Source organism: Saimiri boliviensis, chromosome 19 (genome assembly GCF_048565385.1).
Source record: "Saimiri boliviensis isolate mSaiBol1 chromosome 19, mSaiBol1.pri, whole genome shotgun sequence".
NCBI classification, from domain to species: Eukaryota; Metazoa; Chordata; class Mammalia; order Primates; family Cebidae; genus Saimiri; species Saimiri boliviensis.
Window position 1 is genome coordinate 24751583 of NC_133467.1, and position 26604 is coordinate 24778186.

General features: G+C 39.1%; 2 protein-coding genes across 2 annotated transcripts in view; one reads left to right on the forward strand and one right to left on the reverse strand.

Annotated features, from left to right (window-relative positions):
• Positions 1-4007: 4007 nt before the first annotated feature.
• Positions 4008-23377, reverse strand: TIPRL (TOR signaling pathway regulator). Its single transcript, XM_003928100.4, has 7 exons — positions 23120-23377; positions 17907-18086; positions 17097-17196; positions 14496-14627; positions 9804-9899; positions 7159-7221; positions 4008-6219 (listed from the first exon to the last, which is right to left on the reverse strand). Exons 1-7 carry the CDS (start codon positions 23221-23223, stop codon positions 6076-6078), a joined length of 819 nt encoding a protein of 272 aa, XP_003928149.1. The 5' UTR covers positions 23224-23377; the 3' UTR covers positions 4008-6075.
• Positions 23378-23469: 92 nt separating this feature from the next.
• The window catches only part of GPR161 (G protein-coupled receptor 161), a 77989-nt gene continuing 74854 nt past the window's right edge, over positions 23470-26604 (forward strand). The window contains exon 1 of the mRNA XM_039460020.2: positions 23470-23556. The gene's annotated coding sequence lies outside the window, so the exon portion shown is untranslated. The remainder of the gene's footprint in view (positions 23557-26604) is intronic.

A 26604-nucleotide genomic window follows, 5' to 3' on the forward strand; every position in this document is an offset into this window, starting at 1 on the left:
CGGGTCCGGCCGGAGGGGCTGGGATTGAAGTCCGCCAGGCGCTGCCAAACACGAATTCGGCGTCCGGCGCGGTGTTCCAAACCCGAACGGGCCGCGCTCCCTCGCTCTGTTGCCTGTTGTTCCAGGCAACAAACGCTGAGCATCTACCACGTGCAAGGCTCTGGAGTAACAAAGACTGCGAAGAAGCCTCGTGCAGACGGGAACAAAGGCTGTGGTTCATCCATATTGCGATCGTGCTTACACTGGAAAAGTTTTTTGTGTTTTTGTTTTGTTTTGTTTTGTTTTTGAGACGTAGTTTCGCTTTTGTTGCCCAGGCTGGAGTGCCGTGGTGCTATCTCAGCTCACCGCAACCTCCGCCTCCCAGGTTCAAGCGATTCTCTGGCCTCAGCCTTCCAAGTAGCTGGGATTACGCGCGTGTGCCACCACGCCCGGCTAATTTTGTATTTTTAGCAGAGACGGAGTTTCTCCGTGTTGGTCAGGCTGGTCTCGAATTTGTGACCTCAGGTGATTCGCCTGCCTCAGCCTCCCAAAGTGCTGGGATTACAGGCATGAGCCACGGCGCACGGCCAAGACTTTGTTTTTGTTTTTTCGGTCACTCAAGGCATTAACCTGGTGTGGTGGGGCATGCCTGTAAACCCAGCTACTCAGGAGGCTGAGGCAGGAGGTTCACGAGCCAAGGAGTTCCAGGTTATAGTGAACTATGATCAGGATACTCCACTCCAGCTTGGGCGACACAGCAGAGCAAGACTCTGTCTCAAAAAAAACCAAAACCAAAAACAAAAACAAACAAAAAAAAAACTGAAGGAATGTGGAAAGGAATAAAAAAATTGTTGTGTTGTTAAACCGCTTGTACTATAGTTTGTTTTACTGACCTCAAAAAAACTAAAAATAGACTGGGCATGGTGGCCATGTCTGTATTCCCAGCACTTTGGGAAAATGGCTTGAGCCCAGGAGTTCTAGACCAACCTGGGCAACATAGGGAGACCTCATCTCTGCAAAATAGTTTTAAAAATTAGCCAGGCATGGTGGCCGGCCCCTGTAGTCCAAGCTACTTGCAAGGCTGAGGAGGAAGAATGGCTTGGACTCAGGAGGTCAAAGCTGCAGTAAGCCACGATCTCAGGGCACTAAGCCCTGCACTCTAGAGCCTGGGCAACAGAGTGGAAACAATCCAAATGGCCATCAGCTGATGAATGGTAAATAAAATGTGACATACTCACACAATAAAAAAGAATGGAACACCGACACATGCTACAACATGAACATTGAAAACATTGTATTAAGTGAAAGAAATGTAGACCCCAAAAATTTGAGACGAGTCAGTTAAATTAGGAAGTTTATTTTGCCAAGGTTGAGGACGAGCGCCTGTGACACAACCTCAGAAAGTCCTGATGACATGTGCCCAAGGAGGCTGGGGCACAGCCTGGTTTTATACATTTCAGGGAGACATGAGACATCAATCAATATATGTAAGAAGTGCATTGGTTTTCTCTGGAAAGGCAGGACACTGTAGGCAAAGGCAGGAAGACTCAAGCAGGGAGGGGGTCTCCAGGTTGCAGATAGGTGAGAGACAAAGGTTGCATTCTTTTGAGTTTTTGATTAGCCAGATGCCAATGGTGAAGCACTTGAGGTCAGGAGTTCAAGACCAGCCTGGTCAACATGGTGAAACCTGGTCTCTACTAAAAATATGAAATTAGCTGAGCTTGCTGGCACATGCCTGTGACCTCAGATACTCAGGATGCTGAGACAGGAGAATTGCTTGAACCCAGGAGGCGGAGGTTGCAGTGAGCTGAGATCGTGCCACTGCATTCCAACTTGGGCAACAGAGACTCTGTCTCAAAAAAATAAATAAAGTAAAAAATATAAATAAGAGAACTTGACATCTCTCTTGCTCCTGCTCTTGTCACGTGACACATCAGCTCCCCTTCCTTCTGCCATAAGTAAAAACTTCCTGAAGTCTAACCAGAAACAAATGCTGGCACCATGTTTCTTGTACAATCTGCAGAACCATGAGCCAAAATAAACCTCTCATCTATAAATTATCCAGTCTCAGGTGTTCCTTTATAGCAATGCAAAATAGACTAACACAGAGACCATTAGTTTGGAAATTGTGTCAGTGTAGACACCAGTTTGTAGGGGTTTGGGTTGTATTGATGTGGTTACTATCTTCAGTATACTACAGGCTTCACATTCTTCCAGTGGTTGACTGCTATTACCTTGTACCTGTAGTGCACCTGGAGTACAGGACTTTTCTGAGTTCCACCCTCAATTTTCAGGGATCCCTGTATGCCTACACCACAGACAGAATCTATTTTTACACTTTTGCTGAGTCCTCAACAACAGACTGGCATTCCTCGTTACTTAGTATTAGGTTCACAGCAAAGACAGGAGTTTTTTGTCCTTGGCTAGCCTCAGTCTTAGGCAGGCTTTGTGTGACTGGCCCTCAGGGATGTGGCTTTCTCAACATTCCTGCACCATTTCCCAATAGTAGTCAAAATCTGTTTCAAATCTATTGTGGTCTTGTGGAACAATTTCATGCCCATTCCCCTTTAAGAGTAGACCTCTTTTTGTTATCCATGTGGCATCCTGGGCCCAGATTTTCTGCCCCTCCTCCAAGGTCAATTTTTGCTTCTACTCCTCTAGCAGTAATATTGTTTTCCTGTGTCCTGAAGGCAGACTATTTCCTACCTCTCTCCCAAAAGCAGATGGATTTTGTCTCCATTTCTACCCCAAATCAATGAATTTCTGCCTGGGCCCTGGGAATTATATGGATTGTTCCTCCTCCCTACAGCAGCCTAAGGCTATTGCATCATTCAAGAGAAGAGCTTGAAAGTAGACAGCCTTTCATGGCAGCCAACTACCTTCTGTTTGCTTAAACCACCTACTGAGACTTCTTGGTTCCCTGCCCTGCTTCCAGTTTTTCTTGAGTCCTAGTGTAAACCCCTGGGAAAGAAATTGTGAATGTGTATGAAGTTCCCTTATTTGAGATTTTTGGGGTATGCTAGCCCACATGAAGACTTTAAGAATATGTTAAAATTATTGCTAATGTTTTCTTACCTGCTTACGTAAGAGCCATCTCTTTCTCTTGGGTTCTTCCCAAGGCTAAAGAGTCTGGATGACCCATCTCTCCTTGTAGGGCTTATCACTCTTTGGGATTTGGTTTACTTGCCTTGTAATTTCAGTTCTTTGATATGCTTAAGAAAAGCTGTAATTTTATAGATGACCCAGGCTTTTCTCCTTGTTAAAATAGGAATGACAGACTTGAGATTTTCCACATCTTCTTCAGAAGCAGAACTCTGATCCTGGTCAACATGGTGAAACCCTGTCTCTACTGAAAATACAAAACATTAGCTGGGCATGGTGGCGCATGCCTGTAATCCCAGCTACTCAGGAGGCTGAGGCAGGAGAATTGCCTGAACCCAGGAAGCGGAGGTTGCGGTGAGCCGAGATCGCGCCATTGCACTCCAGCCTGGGTAACAAGAGCGAAACTCCGTCTCAAAAAATAAATAAATAAATAAACAGAAGCAGAACTCTGGCTACCTCTACTAAAGTTAGTTGATTTTTTGTTACTCTCTTAAGTCGGTATCATTTCCAACACTGCACATATTAAAATTAGTACTTTTTTACTCTGTTGCCTCCATTAGACTTGAAACCCACAAAAACATATACTACATCACTTCACTGCTGTAATCCATTAAACCTAGCACCATATTGTACACATAGTACTCAAAACTAATACATATGACAGGTATTCACATTTTCAAAAACCAAAAACATGGACCCAACATACAGAAAATACTGTTTAAAAACATCCATGGAAATGTTGAGGAACAGAGACAGAGGAAGAGCAAGACCCCAAACTGGAAAATTATATTCTGAACCATCTATTAGGTTTTAAACTTATAACCTGCCTGGAGACTCTGTCTACAGTGTTGACTGAGTTCAAAACATAAACCACACTCCTTTAATTAAGCTCTAAGAAAAACTCAAATAAATGAAATAGCAAAACATTGATCAGTAATTCCTTATTGTTTATTCTCCTCTTACAAAAAGACACTTGGGACAAATAAATATAAAATGGCATATTTCATATTTAGCAATGGGCAAATACACATTTTCTCAGTATTCTCCACAAGAATAAACCAATAAAATTTTCAGAGGCATACTCGTTCTACCCATCTTTTACCAGCTTAAAAAAAAAAAAAAGGCAATTATTTTAATTCCCTGTAACTTTTAACAATGAATTCTCAAAATAAGTAATCTAAGACTATTCAGGGACCAAGACATCTGAATAAACAAGTTAAAAAAAATGTGTACATACACACAAATACACACACACACACACACAAATATGATGTTGCCCAGAAACTCGAACTAATGAAGAACCTTGTAAGTTTTTCATTTAATACTGTTTACATGAATAGAGTCTGTTCTGTTCAAATCTGCATGGCAAATAATATAAAACAGAAAGCTGAGCACAATGTGTGTGTATGTGTGTGTGTGTGTGTGTGTGTGTGTGTGTGTGTATGTATTTTTCTGTCCTAAGAGAAGACATTAAATACAGGTATATTTAACATATGGTGAACATACCATGTGTTTTCTTAAAGCCAACAAAATCCTGATTTCCTATAGCTTGGAGGTGATACAAAAGGCAGACAATTATCAAATTTGTGACCAAATTTAGCTAACAAAATATACCCTGCCTATTGGTTCCAGCAATACACCAGAGTTTGAGCAATGACAAATATACAAGTATATATGTTTTGTTAAAATTTATCTTCAGACTAACACCTGAAGAGTTTTGCTACTCCTTTAAATCAAATATTCTTACTTAATGATTTATCCATCAAATGGAAATATGTACAACATATTTCAAATCAGAAAAGGGGTGAATTTTTCCCCCTGCCCTTCAAAAAATTATTTTTAAAAATCCACTTCAAATAATTTATTTGGTGCTTTATAATCACTTTCCACTTTACGAAGACCATTTTTCTAGAAAGGCAGAAAAGAATATAAAATGACTAAGGGGTCATTATCAAAATAATCAAATGGATTTGAAATTTACTTCTGTGTACTTCCTGTATTCCCTAAGACTTGTGCTAATTAATTACATTTTACTTCATCTCCTATTTTACAAATATGCACCTTAAAATAGAAAAACTGGCTTTTATATTTTAAAACCCCCTCCTCCTCCTTATCTATCTCCTCAACATTTTAAGCAGAAAATTAATCTTGTTACTTTAAGGATTGATGTAGTAATATTTGCTAAAAACAATCCCTAATAAACCCTTTAGACTTTTTCGAACCAGCACCAAATTTAAGGGGTTTATTCACTCTAGGGTTGCATGGAAGATAGAAATCAAAAATATCAGTATAAGTAGAACAATATTTAAGAAAGCACCTAAAGATGGAGGAAAGATAACTCTACCATCATACCTATCAGTGGTAAATCATATTCATGTTTCTAGATATATAATAAGGTCTCCAAAAGTCTACATATTTTTGGTTCTGGTACTAATTTTTTTTTTTTTTAATTTCAAAGCCAATTTAAAATTAGGGGAAAATAAATTTTTTAAATTTTGTTGGTGAAGAGCACTACACTAGGAGACTAACTTCCTATGTGGCAAGTTACAACTCTCCAGAGGTGCGAATAAACATCAGAAAGCCCAAAGTGAAGAGCCAGTACGTCAACATGCACGATCAGGAATCCTATGAAAGTCACAAGGCATTAGAATTTGGTGATTCACATTAACCTCCTCATGGTAGAAGATAGTTCATGATAAATGAAGACTGTGCTCACTGCTCATGAGACACAATCACTACTGCTGAGGTCCCACTTTGTGATAATTTAGAAATCATCCAAATTTAACTCCAGAAAATATAAATCTGGGATATGAATGTGAAGACAGACAGTACAAATAGCAGTTGAGTGAAACCTGCCTGTAACGATCTTTATTTTTTTTTTCCTTTAAGGCTACAGAAAATCTGTCTATAAACAAGGCAATTAATTATCATAATAAAAATAACCCCTTACAAATAGCCAAGGTGTCCAGTCAGATTCCACAGTGAGCATATTATCTATTCCAATTGTGTACTTTCTTTTGAGTCTGCTGGGTTAGAATCAATTCTTTCTGGAAATATTAGCTTCTCACAAACTGCTTCCTTTATTGGTAAATACTGGGATATTTCATTAGGTTCCGTGAAGAGGGAAGGTGAAACATGCTAGGAAATACATAAATCATATTAGCATATTCAGTTATTGTACTGACACTTCTTGAAAATGTTTTGGTTCAGGCATTCATAAAGCATAGAAATTTTAAAATCAGGTGCAATATATGCTTATATGGAGCACCATGAAACGCTCCTAAAAATAACAGGTATTTCTTGCCACCGAATCATTCAACTTTGTTACTAAATGATTTCAGCAAAGATCACAGGGTTGTATAATTTATAATGCTCCTACAAATGTCCTAAGAACTTAATACATCTTAACTCAACCCTAGGTACCTGCTGCTTTTTTAACTTGAAAACACTAGTCTTCGGTTAGAGCCTACCTAGCAACTAGTCTACAGTAGAATCTAAGTAACTTTTCTGTTCCAAGTATATTTTATACCCACATAGAAATAAGTACTAAGAGTGAAAAAAAAAATCAACTTTATAGGAAGGTATCAATTTTTAAGTAACCCATTATAGAATCCTAAGTTCTAAGGAAGTCCTTCACAGGTCCCACGGGAGTGAAAAATAAAGAAAAATGATGCCAAAACAAACAAATCATGGTACGGAATAACCACATTTTAGGAACAGAAAAGGAGACTGTGTAGAAAGAAAAAGGTGGCAGGGTGGTAGGTGGAAAGAACATCCATCACCAACCAGCTATGTGACTCTGAGTAAGTCATACCTCTAGGTTTCAATTTCTCCAGAACAAAATGTGAAAATTAGATTAGATGATGGCTTCAGTACCTAGCAGTTCTAAATGTTCTTGTATTTCAGATAAGGTCAGAAAAATTATGCTCCAATAGAATTTATGCTAAAGAGCTCCATTAGGTGAATGAATGGGTTTAGGCATGTAAACTTGGGTGATTGGGGTTAGGGGGATACTCTACTTAAATTAAAATGAAACATTAAAATTCAGCTTCTAAAAACTGAAATTGAAGTACTTACCATCAAATTAGAAATTTTGCTTTCTCGTGATGTATATTCTCGTAACATGTAGGTCTTGTCAGCCTATATTTAAAAATAAAGAAGTTGCAATTAATTAAATTATACTGATTTACAAAATTCTTTCTATTAAATACTGCCTACATTTTAGAACAGGTCTTCAGAACAGCATGAAGTCTAATGAGAACATCTTGTTCTACACTGAAATAACTCCTATTTAACTCATGTCAAGAATTCTGGATTATTATTTCTAATTTCTATGAATTATAATAATGGATACACATATGTGAATAGATTTAATAATTACCATGTAAGAGAAACAGCAAATATTTTACTGTAAAAGAATATGTATATAAATAAAATATTCAAGAGATTTTAATATTACTCCAAGTTTGAAACATCTTTCCCTTAAGCTATCTTATCATTTATCTACATAATTGTGGCTACTTTTATGCTGCAAAAACATGATTTAAAATTTTTATTCTTTCCCATTCCACAAAACTCTTACCAAATAGATTTACTTAAAATCACCTTTTTTGTACTTCAGTTTTTCCCATTTAAGATTTTTGGTTAGGTTCTAGAACAGCAATTTATTATAATTTACTTCCTAAAACACTTTTCAATAACAGAAAAGCCACAAAATTATACACCTTTAAGGTTTCACTCTCTTGTATTAGTAAAAACAGATTAATAGTTCACTGCAGGAAAACAAATCAAATAACATAAAAGAAAAAGTATAAATCATCAGTGATCACAGCTCATTAGTAACGCTACCTTTAATACTTAGAAGTCTCTACAGAGAATCTTGTTTAACTAGATTCATACTTGCTTTTTAAAGTTCAACACTGAAATGGATATTTTTCCAAATAAGTTAAATATCAATCTCTGCAACCAATTTTAATAATTATATATTTTTCTACCATATGGACATAATGTACAATTTAATCACTGGTCATTTAATGGGCATTAAGTTCCTTCTTTCCTTTCTCTCTGCTATTATAAACAACACTATTGTGAATATTCATGTACATTCAACTCTGAGTAATTGCCCCATTAATATTTGTAGATTATTATATAAAAGAATATTTTTAGGATAAATTCCTAAAATTCAATATTGTTTAGTTAAAACAGTTATTTTTAACTTTCAGGCCAGGTGCGTTGGCTCATGCCTGCAATCCCAGCGCTTCAGGAGGCTGAAGCAGGTGGATCACTTGAGGTCAGGAGTTTAAGACCAGCCTGGCCAATATAGCGAAACCCCATTGCTCCACTAAAAATGAAAAAAATCAGCTGGGTATGGTAGCAGGTACCTGTAATCCCAGCTACTGGGGAGGCTGAGACACGAGAATCGCTTGTACCCAGAAAGCAGAGGTTGCAGTGAGCTGAGATCACACTACTGCACTCCAGCCTGGGTGACAGAGCAAGACCCCATCTCATAAATAAATAAGTCTATCACTGTCACCACGTTATTTCAAGAAAAAAAAAAATCCCTAAGTGAAAGGTTTAGAAAACATCAATCCAATCCTATCCTACTACGTTCAAATTCCAGTTGTGCCACCTACTTAGGTATAATTTAGGTATGTTTCTTTTTTCTTTTCTTTGAGACAGGGTCTTGCTTTGTCACTGCAGCCTCAATCTCACCAGCTCAAGTGATCTTCCCACCTCAGTGTCCCAAGCAGCAGCTAGGACTACAGGTCCATGCCACCATGCCTGGCTAATTGTTTATTTTTTGTAGAGATGGGGGTCTCATTATGTTGCCCAGGCTAGTCTCAAAGTCCTGCGCTCAAATGATCTTCCCACCACAGCCTCACAAAGTCTTAGGATTACAGGCATTAGCCACCACAGCTGGCTATCTAAGCTATTTAATCCTTCTTTGCCTTGGTTATGTCAAGATAAAACAGAGATAACATCAACATTGATTTCATAGGGTTGTTTAATTAGGCTTAACTATTACTATAACTACCGCAACTAACACTGGTGGTAGTCTCTTCTCTAATTCCTCATTCTATATAATAAATTTTATGTTAAAAATTCATTCAGAAATTAAACCCTCCTCCTTTTTTTAAATACTTCTGCCTCCCAGGTTCAAGCAATTCTCCTGCCTCAGCCTCCGGAGTAGCTGGGATTACAGGCACCCACCACCATGCCCAGCTAATTTTTTGTATTTTTAGTAGAGATGGAGTTTCACCATGTTGGCCAGGCTGGCCTCAAACTTCTGATCTCAGGTGAACTACCCACCTCGGCCCCCCAAAGTGCTGGGATTACAGGTGTGAGCTACCGCACCCAGTCTTAGCCTGATTAAAATATTAATGTGCTTCCTGTACATTAACGTATATCAGGACATTATATAAACAACATATACTATAAACAAAGGTAAGAGTTAAAGGACAGTTTTCTTAAACATGGATTAAGTATATATAAAATTTTTTCAAAAAACCCCTTCTTAACTAGGGAGTGTCTTTTAGAACACATTTTGAGTTGCCAGAACATTTGTTTTGATGATAGCCTGCAGCCAACAATGAGCGTAAAACGTTCAAACTTAAAAGTTAGAAAGACTGCTAAATTATAGATTAATTTCAAATTTTCTGACAATGAAACAACACAAACAAGCCCAGTATCAATTAGTATATTCATTAAATAAGAATAAATACCTCATGGTAAAGTCTCGTGTCATTCATTCTGATAAGTACCCCATCAATTCTCAAGAAAAACCTCAATAGCAGGAAAAAGCTAGAAGGCATTACTCTCTGGAGAAAAAAAAGGTACATTAATATTTTAATAAAAAGTAAATGTTTTATTACTTTGCTGAAAGAAAAATTAAAAAAAAAAACAAACCATGAAACACTGGAATAAGGCTGAATTCACAGTTTATAAAAATCTCTCAACTAGAAGCTGTCCTAGTCTCCAAACCTTGTGCATACTATTTAACATCATGGTTTCAGTTTCCTAAAATATTTTTTCTAGGTAAAAAGATATTTAGGTTTAAAAGACTTAAAAACATACCCAAGTAATATAAAAATTATAATGTTTATTCAAAAAAATGGTGAGTACTGATAGTAAATGTCAACACCAATAAAATCAAAATGCAAGAACAACCTAGTTGTTTGTCACTACTCATTTATTCACTTTACATAAAACAAAGCAACAGACCTTACACAGAATGCTCTAATTCACTGCAACCAATTAGGCACCATTTCATATTGCTAAAGACCTGATTTATCAGAACACCGTACACTAACATGTTCTTAACATCTTTCATCCATGGCACATCTACAAATTTCTCTGCTCTCCAAGTGTAACTACTAAAGATAGGCAGAATCAGTGGAGAAAGTATGAAGATGGGTCCTAGTGACAGGGAGGGAGAGGTTGAATGGAATATGAGGCATTTGGGTCTTTATTTTATTTTATTTTATTTTTTTTTGAGACGGAGTTTCACTCGTTACCCAGGCTGGAGTGCAATGGCGCGATCTCGGCTCACCGCAACCTCCGCCTTCTGGGTTCAGGCAATTCTCTTGCCTCAGCCTCCTGAGTAGCTGGGATTACAGACACGCGCCACCATGACCAGCTAATTTTTTGTATTTTTAGTAGAGACGGGGTTTCACCATGTTGACCAGGATGGTCTCAATCTCTTGACCTTGTGATCCACCCGCCTCGGCCTCCCAAAGTGCTGGGATTACAGGCTTGAGCCACCACGCCTGGCCGGCATTTGGGTCTTTAAAACGAATATGCTTAGCCAGGCATGGTGGCTCTCATCTATAATCCCAGCGGTTTGGAAGGCTGAGATGGCAAGATCACTTGAGCCCAGTAGTTCAAGACCAGCCTGGGCAACAGAGTCAGACCCCCTCTCTACAAAAAATTAGCAAGGCATGGTGGCACAAGCCTGTAGTCCTAGCTACATGGTAGGCTAACCTGCGAGGATAGCTTGAGCCTAGGAGGTCAAGGCTGCAGTGAGCCATGACAGTGCCACTGCACTCTAGCCTGGGCAACAGAGCAAGACCCTGTCCCAAAATAATTAATTAATTAATTAATTAATTAATATGCTTGGCCATTTGCTGAATTAATATTTATTGTCTACGAACACCAAGTTCTTACTATGGTAAGTCTTGGATTTATATAAATGAAAAGACAGAATTCCAATGCTCAAAAAGGTTATCAGCCAGGGAAACAGTCAAAGAGATGTGGTAGCTGCTATAATAGAGGTATGCACAAAGCTCAATAAGCATTTGAGAAAGAAGTATCTAAGTCTGCTGAAGAACATCAGATAAGACAAGGCTTGAGCTGACCATGGAAAGAACAGCTGGAGATGAGAAGGAGAATTTCAGAAAGGGGAACTGCGTACACATGAAGTACTGAGGCATGAAATAGTAACATGTACACAGGGAACTGCCTATAATCCTATATAAGCACAGGGCTACACTAATGATGAAAGAAGAAATCACAGGATAACTCAGTAATGATAGTGACTGGAGAGTCACCAGCCACAGGCCAAATTCTTTTCTGCTTTAGGACCATTACAAACCCTCTTCCCTTACCTGGAGTATTCTCTTAATGTTCACTTGTCCTTCACATTTCAGTACAAATGTCACTTCCACAGAGGGGTCTTTCTTGCCATTCCAAATCACAATAGATTTCTCTTAGTATTCTCTCTCACAGTACTCCATTATGAATGAACAGATTTGTAACTATCTTCATTTATGTTTCCACTTGACTCTAGACTCCATAATGGTGGAAATATCTGCTTTGTTCATCACCACATCTGTATTGCTTAGAAAAGTACCTACCATACAGCAGGTGCTCATTAACCATTTCCAGATAAAACTGATGCTACAAGATATTAATATCTTTGCTGGAGAAAAGGCTTTGAGGCACACTGTATTCTGATGGGGTTATCACCAACAGACTTAAAAACAAGACTTACAGTAAGGAAAGCTGTAGAAATAACCTGACTTATGACAACTTGATGTCACAACAAATTGGGAAGCACATCATTATTATCTGACATTACTATACAGTGATATATGTAATTTATGGAAAGACTGACTTGCAACATTTCTTCACATTTCAAATTAATTACTAACAGTCACACTGGACACAACACAGGCAGTAAAATGAAGTATCATTTCAGCATGGCAGTGGAGAGAGTAGGAATTAGGAGACCAGAGTTCTAGGGCCAATATAATAGCATATTTTAGGGCAGTAGTTCTTCCCCAGGGAACATTCGGGAATTTGTGAGGGTATTTTTTGTTGTCACACCCATAAGCAACCAATCACATTAGTTAGTGAATAAGGACCAGAATGACAGATCTGGGATGCACAGGACAACCCTATATAACAAAGTCCAGTCCTGCATCCCACAAAACTTGCAATATCTTACCAGGCATTCACAGAGGTGAAAAAACCTACTTACAATGATCTGACTTTAGGACCTAATTCTACTTTACATAGATTAAAAAAAAAAAACAAAAAAACGAAGTGAGTTACCCAGGAAGGCAACTATTTTCCAAATGAAGGAAAGATCATATACTTTGTTTTATTTAGAACTTCACTAAGAGTTGTTCACCATTTTGGAAAATTGTGTTATTTGAGTCACTGATTGATACCTTACATCTCTGTCAGCCTACATTTGTTGCTGTCACATTTAGGGTGACTCAGTATGCAAATATAAGTACCTGACAGCTTCATTATATCTTTAGTGCAGTCATGTTATGCAATTAAATATTACAATATATTTTATTCTAAACCAATTTCCTTTAATTTTATAATTAGGATAGTTGATTGCTACAAAGTAGGTGGATTAAATCATCTAGAAATTTCACTACAAGATAGTAATATCTATGAATTAATACTTCAGCTTCAAGTAGTTGGTTAAAAAAAATGCTCTTCAGTTTGAGACTATGTACTCTTGTACACACATATTTATACACATATTCTCGAGCAAATCCTTCATCCACAAAACCACATGTGCATCCCAAATACCAACCCACTTAAAGACATGATATATGTCACCCCCTTGGATACAAATGCACACCCAGGTATGCAAACCCATAATGAACATTTAGCATAGTCAATTCAGTAGGTGGGTAGACAAGTGGAAAGATACAAGACTAGATGAGTTGGAGAATGTATAAATCTAACCAAAAAAAAGTAAATTTAGTTATAAGTAAGCAAGGGAGTAAAGCATCTAAAAACAACTATCTAATGCTAGAATAATGATACAAGATGATACAAAGAAAATTTCACAATTAGTTTCATGACCTTAGACCTGTCTACCCACCTACTTAAGCTATCTTTTTGGGCTTTGTCTATAAAATATGGAGGCTACATAAAATGATTCTCTAAAAATTCATTACAATTCAAAATCCTATGATTCCACTGAAAAAACTAACTTTATTTGAATTTTGTTTTATTTTTAGAGATAAGGTCCCATTGTCTCCCAAGCTGGAGTACAGTGGCACCATCATAGCTCACTGCAGCCTTAAGCTCCTGGACTCAAGCAATCCCCCTGCCTCTAGCTCCTAAGTAGCTAATACTTGACTTTAAAACAAATTTGTTGCTGCTTTTGTATTATTTTCATTCTTTAAATTTTCATTCTTTAAATTATTATGCCCCAAGAATAACGTTTGATGTTAGAGTCTCTGTCTTTGACAGATCTCATGACAAATGCTAAAACTGAGATATTTTTAAAAAGGAATATGCAAAAGAGATATTTAACTCTGCTTAAGGGAGTTGTGAAGGGCCTTACAGAAAAGGTGATATTTTAGCTGGGACTTAAAGAATGAGGCATTTAGTAAAATGTTTCAGTTGAGTTTTTTTCTGAAAGTATTAGAAACCCAAGTGTAATCTAATAGTAAACAAATATGAATAACCACTAGTGGTATATTTATTATTCCTTTTAAGCATGCTTCACCAATAACATTGTTAATGGAAATAGTTTGTCCTCTACTGATGGAATACAAAAGGAGAAGGAAATTTATACTTGTTATTTCTGTTTTCTACTTCTATGCTGAAAATTGAAGTGGCAGTTTAATAATGCACTGAAATTATAACACATGGGTCATTTTAATAGAAATATGAAAATTAAGCCACAGTTAACATTTGAGTTAAATAATAAACTACAAAGTGACCATGCACATCTATTAAAAACGCTTTGCTAAAATTAACTCTTAAGAATATACTAAGCTTTTGTGAAGTTTATCATAGATAATAAGATATACTTTAGATCCAAGTGAATTTGTACATGACATCATGTTAAAATTCAGTGTTATTCAAAGTGAGTCATATTTTTGCCTGATGTTAAGAATGGAAGAAAAATATTAATTTTAAACAAAAACAATAATACTCACAATCTTCACACTCAGGCTTGAAACTCCATGATCATGAAGTTCATCCTCAAAAAGGAGAACTTCTTCAAAAAACTTAATCTGTTCTCTTGCTTTCAATTTTTCTGTATCTATATGATCTGTTGTAGGTACAACCTAAAAGAAAAAATTTTAAGGACAAGCAAATTTTAAAAAAGTTAAGGAGCTACAGAGACACAGGAAAGTGATTTTTTTCTTTTGTTTCTGGTTTGTTTTTTTTCCAATCAGTCTTTTCTGCATAGCCACAGCACATAGTTCTAAATTTGGGTGTCATTAGTAGATATAAAAGATCAGAATACGCCTTGACTCTGAAAAACTGAAGACACTACAGAGGCCCATTATTATATCTTCACAAAAAAATAAGAGTAAAAATTCATTATGTTTCATACAAGTTGTATTAAAATCAACTTCTGTTGTGACTATGAGAAAATTAATCAACTAAATATCAATCAGTATGATGAACTATTACTGTCATAGAAGGTCATAGAAGTTTCGTGCTGTGAAAGCCAGCTTTAGGACATTCATATGGAACTTAAAAAATATTTTTCCAACAGAATGTTAGATATTTGCTCAGTCTAACTCTCCAACACCTACAGCAAAATAAAGTGCTTTAAATAATGAAGTTAACAAGAACTTACAGAGAAATTCTGAAAATCCTAGCATTGCAAAGGGCTTTGAACGAAGTTGGCAATTTTTCAATGTATTATCTGTAGCTCTAAGACACAGGCACACACATAAACCAACAAAAGCATCAACAATCCCAAGGCAGATCATGTCAGCAGCTCATTAAACCCAAGTGTCTTCTAATAGCAGCACCCAAGTATGAAATGTGATGCCATTTTCTACCACATCTAATTTCACTACATAGTGCTCAGCTGTTTTATTCTTTGACAGGTTTACCATAAATAAACACAACAATGCTTGTCAAACCAGAGATACTTAGTAAATGGTAGCTTTACCTAACTGTCATTTCTTTGACTCATGGACAGAATTAGCAGATGGAGAGTAATTTGAGATTAACTACATAAGAATCAGAAGGAAACTACAAAGGATGTTTACAAGACTGCACAGATTTGGGGAGGAAATCTAAGGGAATATTAAGTGATGTAGCTGGGATTACAGGTGCATGTCATTATGTCTGGCTAATTTTTGCATTTTTAGTAGAGGTGGGGTTTCACCGTTAGCCAAGCTGGTCTCAAATTCCTGACCTCAAGTGATCTGCCCGCCTTGGCCTTCCAAAGTGCTGGGATTACAGGTGTGAGCCACTATGCCAGGCCCAAATTTGCTTCATTTTAGTCATACTATAAGATTTCAAAATACAGCTAAGTTCTCAGTATAAGATCTTCCAATTCCATGGTCCTAGTGTTATCTACCATGAATCTCTTCTGCTTTTTTTTTTTTTTTTGAGACGAAGTCTCACTCTGTTGCTGAGGCTGGAGTGCACTGCTATCTCTGCCTCCTGGGTTCGAGCGATTCTCCTGCCTCAGCCTCCCAAGTAGCTGGGACTACAGGCATGCTCCACCACAGCTGGCTAATTTTTCTATTTTTAGCAGAGATGGGGTTTCATCATGTTGGCCAGGCTAGTCTCGAACTCCTAACCACATGATCCACCCATCTCAGCCTCCCAAAGTGCTGGGATTACAGGCGTGAGCCACTGCGCCCAGCTACCTTTTTTTTTTTTTTTTTCTTTTTGAGATGGAGTCGCACTTTGTCACCCAGGCTGGAGTGCAGTGGCACGATCTCTGCTCACTGCAACCTCCACCTCCTCGGTTCAAGCGATTCTCCTACCTCAGCTTCCTGAGTGGCTGGGATTACAGGCACGCACCACGATGCCTGGCAAATTTTTGTATTTTTAGTAGAGACGGGGTTTCACCATGTTGGTCAGGCTGGTCTTGAACACCTGACCTATGATCTGCCCGCCTCAGCCTCCCAAAGTGCTGAGATTACAGGTGTGAGCCACCACGCCTGGCCCTAATCACTTCTTAGCAGGGGTTAGATGGACAGGACTATACTAATATGGAGCTTTAGAATTTATTGAGAACTTCCCATAAACTATTTCATATCAAAACTCTGCTCTGAGGTAGATATTTCTGTTTACCCAATTTATTGATAAAACTAAGACTCAGACAGATTAGGTAACTTGCCTAAAGTCATTTCAGGTTCATACTTAGGGCAAGCAGGGTATAAACCTACTTTGTCTAACCAAAAGTTCTTTTTGTCCATATATTTGTTCATCTATAAACTTTTAAGTTACTAGCTAGCAGGTTCTGTCTAAATCACCTAATACGTTGCCAAGGCCCGAAATACATTTTAATGTTTCTTGATAGTGATAACAATAACATTAAGGCAGTCTACCATTGCTACCAACTATACTTTTAAAAATCAATTGTTCCACTAAGGGCTTCTTTTATTTTCTGCTGATAAATCAACAAGCAAAAACCTCTCACATAAGGTTCTGAGGGATGCCACAACAGAAAACAAGGACGAGAAAAGTAGTAGCAAAAAATAACCTGTTACTAGAAAGTTCTAGTGCTGAGACTGTCCAAGAGAATTAATGACTCATAAAAGAAAAAAAGTAAGATTTACCTTTAACTTAAGAGATTCTCCAAGTAAGGTTCCCTTATAATCTGTTGTATAGGTCCAATCGTACGGTTTAATAACCTCTTTGGAGTGTTCACCCTCCGTCCTCAAATACCAAAATGAGAAGGATCAGATTCAGTGATGCAGAATAGAGATTATCTGTATTTATATATTACATCAAATTATATTCTACAATATAAAATATCCTACTAAATATATACACTTGTTATAATTCACAAGAAGTAGAAGGTTTTTCTTACAGTTTTTCTGCACATTTATTATAATTTAACTTGTCATGTACTGATGTAGCCTTTCCAATTAGTCCGTACACTGCCTGAGGACATGGTTTAAAGGTTTATACTTCATTGTATCATCTACAGTACTTAATACATAATTGGCACAAAGTAAATAATTGCTGATTTGACTATGAAAGCAAATAAATGTTGTCTTAATTTCAATGCTTCTCAAGTGGGATATTTATTAAGCATATCGTAAGTAAATGTTTTCCTTAAAAAAACAGGAACATTAAGTATTGCCTACTGTCTCTTCAGTAAGGAACACTGAAGACTTGCAAAAGTACATAGCTCAGCTCAGCTGTAATTCACTTTAACAGTTATTCAAGCAGTGGGGTAATTAACTTCCATTTTTATGTGTGAGAAAAATGAATTCTAGAATGATACAACTCTCAAGTTTAATAATTATACCAGCCCTTCATTCTAATAACACACAGGTATCACTACTGAATATTTTTTCAACTCTTTTCTTTTTGTTTAACCTAATTACCTTTTTTGTTTAACCTAATGAACAGATTCTTACCTGCTTTCTTGCCACTCTTCTGCACAGGCTACTTTAAGCATTCCCTGGTAGTTGTTTACACATCTTAATGCATCTGTAGCATTGAACTCAATTCCAAAGCCAGAGCCATGCTGGATTCTTAAAACGTTGTCTCCAAACATCATTTCAGGAAGAGATGGCATATGTAATTCATCAGCTAATCTATACATAACCAAAAGTCAGGTAAGATTAGTTTATATTGCTGCTGGCATTTTTGTCTTTTCCACCCAACATAATTCTTCCTACATTACTGAATGAGTTACATGGCATATGATTTAATCAATATGATATAGTCACAAAGTCTATAAAATGCTTTCATTATCCATTCTTTCACCATCATGTTATGGCACTGTACTAGGCAGTGGGCTGAATAAGATAAATAAATATACAAATACATACATAATATAATAGCTTATTATGTTAATATAATATATAGCACATTATATTACTATAATATATAGCACATAGATATTACTATAATATATATCATGAGGGTATGAAGAAAAGATAGCAAATCAATTAAAGATACTGTTCCTTGTAAAAAAATAATTTTTCCACTAAAATTCTCAATTGTTATAAGTTTCAAAAAGTGGTGATGAAAAAAGCAAAAGCACCTGACACAGATGAGGGAAGCCACAACCTGCCTGTACAGACTTTGAGAAGAATTTCATCAATTTATATTTCACCCTAGGGTAACAATCAAGCAAAAAAAATCACAGGAATTTGATAAAATTTATACACTTTGACCCAAAGTATCAGCTTTGGGATATCTGTACTAGAGGATAATCCCAAGTACAGAAAAACTCTACACACATTAATACTTGTAATGGCTTTACTTACAATAGTGAAAAAGAAATACTCTGAATGTTTCATTATAAAGCAATAAATGATTATGTAAACCAAAGTATATCCATATGAGGAAATATTACGGAACCATTACAAACGTTTAAAGAGAGAATGTAATAATATGGAAAAATGCTTATGATAAAATAGTAAGAAAAAACCCAGACACACACTGAATATTTATTACATCCATATACGTATGTATGTGTGCATACAACAGTGATCTAACTTTTTGAGGTTCAGGTCTTCAGGATGATACCTAACAACGTTAACTTTCATCATAATTTTTTTTTTTTTTTTTGAGACGGAGTTTCGCTCTTGTTACCCAGGCTGGAGTACAATGGCACGATCTCACTCACTGCAACCTCCGCCTCCTGGGTTCAGGCAATTCTCCTGCCTCAGCCTCCTGAGTAGCTGGGATTACAGGCACGCGCCACCATGCCAAGCTAATTTTTTGTATTTTTAGTAGAGACAGGGTTTCATTATGTTGACCAGGATGGTCTCGATCTCTTGACCTCGTGATCCACCCGCCTCGGCCTCCCAAAGTGCTGGGATTACAGGCATGAGCCACCGTGCCCGGTCTCATCATAATTTTAAGTAAAATTTATTCTTTGTTATTAGGAGATGAAAATACTAAATACTTGAAAGATTAAATATGATAAACGGTAATTAGAATATATATTCCATAAGATTCCATAAAATAAGTTTTAACTTGAATAATGCATACCAAATGTGAAATAATATGTGAGTCTGTGGGTTCTACCCAATATATCTGGAAAAACCTGACAGTCCTATAAAATATTCCACTGATATATGTAAAAGAATTACTAATTTACATTCCTTCAATGTTCTAAATATAGAGTTTCTTAAACATAGGACAAAATGCCTTATTTCTAACATCAAGCTTCCCTCTTAAAAACAGGTATAACCAGTTATAACGAGAGAAGACAGGAAGCTCCTGTGGTTTGAAGATGCCTTAAATCAGGCGTCCCCAAACTTTTTACACAGGGGGCCAGTTCACTGTCCCTCAGACCATTGGAGGGCCGCCACATACTGTGCTCCTCTCGCTGACCACCAATGAAAGAGGTGCCCCTTCCTGAAGTGCGGCGGGGGGCTGGATAAATGGCCTCAGGGGGCCGCATGCGGCCCACTGGCCGTAGTTTGGGGATGCCTGCCTTAAATAATCATTAAAGGGAGCTTCTTTAATCCGATATTTTAACCAGGCAATTTATTTAGCACGTTAGAGGTTTTCACAATCTACGGTAATGCATCACAGAAAAATTTAGGATTCACGAAGATAAGTCTTTCTTTTTTGCGGGGAGCGGGGAAGAGAGAGAACTGGAGTCTCACTCTATCATCCAGGCTGGAGTGCAATGGCACAATCTCAGCTCACTGCAACCTCCACCTCCCAGGTTCAAGCAATTCTTGTGCCTCAGCCTCCCAAGTAGCTGGGATAACAGGCGTTCACCACTACTCTTGGATAATGTTTTTTGTATTTCTAGTAGAGACAGGGTTTCACTATGTTGCCCAGGATGGTCTTGAACTACTGACCTCAGGTGATCCATCCACCTTGGCCCTCCCAAAGTGCTTAGGATTATAGACATGAGCCACCACACCCACCCTCAGGCAAATTTATTTTTTAAATAACACATAAGGAGATTATAGATATGGAATTTTATTCCCTTAAAACTCCACATGCATACAGCCATCTCTTGGAGAATCTGTAAGTAAATTACATGGGGGCCTCAGTTTGAAGCGGACTGCTTTATATGCAGTATAATTATATATTGTATTATGCTGGTACAAAAGTAATTGTGGCTTTGTAATTAAAACCCACCATTACTTTTGCACCAATCAACAATTTGTCACAGAAAGTTATATGGAGAGGCGTCCGGGTGTGGTGGGTCATGCCTGTAATCCCAGCACTTCGGGAGGCTGAAGGTGGTTGGATCACCTGAGATCGGGAGTTGGAGACCAGCCTGACCAACGTGGTGAAACCCCATCTTTATTAAAAATACAAAATTAGCCAGGCGTGATGACACACGCCTGTAATCCCAGGTACTCAGAAGGATGGGCAGGAGAACTGCTTGAACCTGGAAGGCGGAGGTTGCAGTGAGCCGAGATCATGCCACGGCACTCCAGCCTGGGCAACAAGAGTGAAACTCCATTTTAAAAAAAAGGAAGGAAGAAAGAAAGAAAGAGAGAGAGAAAGAAAGAAAGAAAGAAAGACAGATAGATAGACAGATGAAATTAAAAATAAATACAAAATAAAAATACAAAAATCAGACAGATAGATAGATGAAATCAAAAATAAATAAATAAAAAATAAAAATACAAAAATTAGCCCGGTGTGGTGGCATGCACCTCCACCTGTAATCCCAGCTACTGGGAATGCTAAGGCAAGAGAATCACTGGAACCTGGAAGGCGGAGGTTGCAGTGAGTTGAGATCGCAGCACTGCACTCCAGCCTGGGCAACAGAGTGAGACTCTGTCTCAAAATATAAAAGTAAAAAATAAATAAAAGTTATAACTCTAGGGGCAGAGAGCATTTGTCAGTGGCTGTCCCTTGGGGGAAAAAAAGTTACACACACACACACACACACACACACACACACACAGAGAGAGAAAGTTATATGGAGAAGAAAAACTAAAAAGAGCAATTTTTTTTTTTTTTTTTTTTTTTTTTTTTTTTTTTGAGACGGAGTTTCGCCCTTGTTACCCAGGCTGGAGTGCAATGGCGCGATCTCGGCTCACCGCAACCTCCGCCTCCTGGGCTCAGGCAATTCTCCTGCCTCAGCCTCCTGAGTAGCTGGGATTACAGGCACGTGCCACCATGCCCAGCTAATTTTTTGCACTTTTAGTAGAGACGGGGTTTCACCATGTTGACCAGGATGGTCTCGATCTCTCGACCTCGTGATCCACCCGCCTCGGCCTCCCAAAGTGCTGGGATTACAGGCTTGAGCCACCGCGCCCGGCCTAAAAAGAGCAATTTGTGGTGGGATGAAGGGAAATGTTTTCCTTGCTTTTTTGTATTTTCCTAATTTTTTTCAGTGAGTCCAATAGAATATTTCCTAAACCCATAGATGTCATCTTTTTTGAGCTCCAAGATAAATATATCCAACTGCCTACTAACATCTTCACTTTATGACCTATATCCACCTCACATTTCAATAAACTAAAATCATCCTCTATCTAACACCCAGCCCCCATCTGCTCCTCCTCCTCCTGTGCTTCTCATCTTGTTCAAAGGCAATATTATACATGCAACAACCCAAGCCAGAGATCTTGTCGTCAGCATAGTCTCTTCCTTTTTTACTTCTCCTCCCATGAACTGGCATCCCAGTGACTTAATCTTCTAAAACCTCTCTTCTCTCTTACTAACTGGTCTCCTTCCCATTCCTGCAGACCTGCAATCCAGCCTCAACATGGCCTCCAGAGAAATCTTTCAAAGCATACAGCTGATAATGCAGCTCCTTTGGATAAAATTATACCCAGTGGTTGTCAGATAAAATTGAAAACTCCTTAACCTGGCATAAACATTCCCGCAGTATCTTGATTCCCCTGGGGCCTACCTCCCATTTCTCACAACATCCCCTATGGTACCTCACGCTCCAATCACACGGACATAGCTCTTTAAACACATTATAGCTTTCATTCTGGGTTTACATGCGTCCCCTGATTGCCCTAAATTTTGTCGAGATTCAGCCCAGGTATCAAAAACGCATCACGACTCACTCTGCCCGACCTAGTGGCATGCATCTATCCACCGCCCCAGGCAACGATTTTATCAAGATTCAGGTCAGGCATCCCAATTTCCCAGATGCTTCCAGCCCCTAAAAGACCTCAAATCTCTCCGTGTATACATCTTCATTGCATTTATTTACCCCGTCATATAATTGTCTCTCTCACGCCACTGTGAATTGAGGCACACGTTGTCTTTTACGTTTCCTATCTCAAGCGCCTGGCACAGCACCTGACATGCTAAAAAACAAATTTATACATCATCCCCGTCATTAACCCCTAAGAAAACAGGCGACAGCCACCCAGAAAGAAAAGTGGCGCAGGCTGAGGCAGGAGGAGACGTTTGGGGAGGGGAGAGTCCACCACAACAGTCACACTCTACTCAAACCCAGGCGGAATGACAGCTCACGCAATCAACGCCTGGCGATCCCCAACCAAACGGTGCGAAGGTGTGACTGCATTATTTATCGAAGTTGTCAATCAAAGGTCGGGTCCGGAGGGACCTAACCTCCGCCTCAGGGGAAAGGGGAGGGGCTGCATGGAGTTCTCCCAGCCTCCCGCCCTCCGCCAGCAACTGGCCCGCGCCCAGACCCCGAGCCCCGAAGCCTCACTTCTCCACATCCGCCGACTTCATGATGTGGGTCTTGGACGCCGTCAGCTTCCAGGGCCCGAAGCAGAAATCCCGGTGGCTACTCTGGAAGCCGTGGATCATCATGGCTGAGGCAGGACCCACAGAGGCCAGAAGGAATAGGCTGGAGCAGCGGCGGCGGCGGCGGACACCCGTTCCTCCGCCTCCCTCCGGTCCACCCTCCTGGGCTTCCGAGCCGTTACCATGCCCGGCCCCGCCCCCTGCCGGCCGACCCGGACGCGGGCTCCACTTTCCGCCGCCTTCTCCGCCCCTTTGCTTTTTGCTTCCGGGACAAGTTGCGCCTGTTGCGTGACCCACGTCTTACGTTACGACGCTCTGGATAAAAGGAGGAGAAAGCCTGAGGGGCGGGACTTCGGTTGCAGAAGCTGTGGTCAGGGACTCAGCACCTTCTTGAACTCGGTGGGTCACGTCATCTAGAAGGGTTTTTTGGGGACTGCCAGGGAAAGGGGACGACGGCTCTAACTTGATCTTTAGAGGCCTCTAAGCAGTGCAGTTAGCTCGTGTGTTAGTGAATTGTGTTACAGAGGAAATGCCCAACATTTTTCTGTTTTGAAGTCAGAAAAAAAAAAAGTAATCCCTCAGAGTTTTAGGAAATACAGCACCAACAAGATTTAGAAGTGGCCATCTAGCCACTGTTGACTATGACCAACTCCTATAAAAAACTGCATCCTGGTAGATATGCCAAGACTTTCCATGGTCTAGCTGCTATATAGGCACCGGTATGGTGGAAACAACACAGCCGACTTAGGGCTAAATCTCCTTTTGCACACTATTGTGTGCATCCTTGGGCAAACCGCGTACCTAACGGTTTTAGGCTTCAGTTGCCTCAAAATGAAATGATTTTCTTAAAGGAAAAAAACAAACTCTGTAAAAGGTTTTAAAGAAATTTATTCTGAACAAATACGAGTGACCATGGCCCGGGGAACAGTCTCAAGAGGTCCTGAGAAAGTGCATCCAAAGCGATGGTGTTGTTGTTTGTTTTCTACATTTTAGGGAGTTGGGAACTGCAGGTAAAATAAGTCAATATATGGAAGATATACATTGGTTCAGGCTAAAGAAATGGGATGTCTTCAAGGAGAGGCTTACAGATCATAGGTGGATCCAAAGATTTTCTTATCAGCAAATGGTTGAAAGATTTAAGTTTTGGCCAGGCAAGGTGGCTCCTGCCTGTAATCCCAGCATCTTGGGAGGCCTAGGTGGGAGGACTGCTTGAGTCCAGGAATTTGAGACCAGCTTGGGCAACACAGCGGGACCTCATCTCTACAAACCATTTTAATAAGCTGTGTATGGTAGCAACCACCTGTAGTTCCAGGCTACTTGAGAGGCTGAGGTGGGAGGATCTCTTGAGCCCCAGAGGCTGCATTGAGCCATGATCATGCCACAGCACTCCAGCCTGGATGAGTGAGACCCTATCTCAAAAATAAACAAACAAAAACAGAGGCTGCACGGTGGCTGAAGCCTGTAATCCCAGCACTTTGGGAGGCTGAGGGCAAGTGGATCACCTGAGATCAGGAGTTCAAGACTAGCATGGCCAACATGGTGAAACCCTGTCTCTACTAAAAAATACAAAACTTAGCCAAGCACAATGGCGGGTGCCTGTAATCCCAGCTACTAGGGAGGCTGAGGCAGAAGAATTGCTTGAACCTGGGAGGCGGAGGTTGCAGTGAGCCAAGATCGTACAATTGCACTCCAGCCTGGGTGACAGAGTAAGACTTTTTCTCAAAAACAAACAAAAAACAACAACAAAAAATCAGTGTTAAGTTTTGTCTAAAGACTTGAAGTCAGGAGAAAGGAATGCTTAAGATAAGGGGGATGGGCTGCTATCTGTCAAGTGATACTATTCCAGTGAAGTTGGAAAGTAAGGCACATTATACCATTGCACCTAAAAAATCATTTCACTAGATTTTATGGTTTGTAGAGCAGAACTTAATCCTTGCCTTACGTGGCCATAGGTCTTGTTTATAATACAGTATCTTATTGCCACAGAGTGTTCTGTCAGTCTTATGATAAGACAACATCTAGTTTAACCTTAATGTTGGTCAGTTGTACCTAAACTTTAAAAGGGAGAAGGTATAGAGGTGTGTTTGACCTCCCTTCCCATCTAGGCCTGGAATTCAGTTTTTAAGGTTTTTCTGGGGTTCCCTTGGCCAAGATTGGGTCTTGTTTTCTTTTTTTTTTTTTTTGAGACGGAGTTTCGCTCTTGTTACCCAGGTTGGAGTGCAATGGCGCGATCTCGGCTCACCGCAACCTCCGCCTCCTGGGTTCAGGCAATTCTCCTGCCTCAGCCTCCTGAGTAGCTGGGATTACAGGCACGCGCCACCATGCCCAGCTGATTTTTTGTATTTTTAGTAGAGACGGGGTTTCACCATGTTGACCAGGATGGTCTCGATTTCTCGACTTCGTGATCCACCCGCCTCGGCCTCCCAAAGTGCTGGGATTACAGGCTTGAGCCACCGCGCCCGGCAGGGTCTTGTTTTCTAACTAAAATTTCTTTTTATTAAAAAAAAAATTAATTTTTAATTTTTATGTTATGTAATAGGTGTATATATTTATGGGGTTTATGAGATATTTGATATAGGCATATAATGTGTAACAACCACATCAGCATGAATGCAGTATCCATCACCTTAGGCATTTATTATATTTTTATGTTGCAAACATTCCAATTATACTCTTTTAGTAATTTTTATGTGTACAATAAGTGATTGTTGCCCATAGTCACCTGATTGTGCTATCAAATGCTAGATTTTATTCATTTTGTCTAACTATATTTTTGTACCCATTAACCATTTCTGCCCCTCCTCTGCCCACTCTGCTACGCTTCCCAGCTTCTGGTAACCATCATTCTACTTTCTATCTCCATGGACTTCAATTGTTTTAATTTTTAGCTCCCATAAATGAGAGAGAACATGCAAAGTTTGTTTTACTGTTCCTGGCTTATTTCACTTAATATGATGTCCTCGAGTTCCATCCATGTTTTTGTAAATGATGGGATCTCATTCTTTTTTACGGTCAAATAGTCCTTCATTGCAGGTATGCATCACATTTTCTTTATCCATTCATCTGCTAGTGGACACTTAAATTGCTTCCAAATCTTGGCTATTGTGAATAGTGCTGCAGCAAACACAGGAGTGCAGATATATCTTCAATATACTGATTTCCTTTCTTTTGAGCATATTCCTAGCAGTAGGACTACTGGATTATAGGGTAGTTCTATTTTTAGGTTTTGGGGTTTTGGTTTTTTTAGCAGACAGGGTCTAGCTCTGTTGCCCAGGCTGAAGTGCAGAGGCATGATCATAGCTCTCTGCAGCCTTGACTGCCTTGCCTCAGGCAGTCCTCCCACCTCTGCTTCCACAGTAGCTAGAACTACAGGCACTACTATGCCTGGCTAATTTTTAAAAAGTTTTTTTCTGGATATGGGTTCTCGCTATGTTGCTCAGGCTGGTC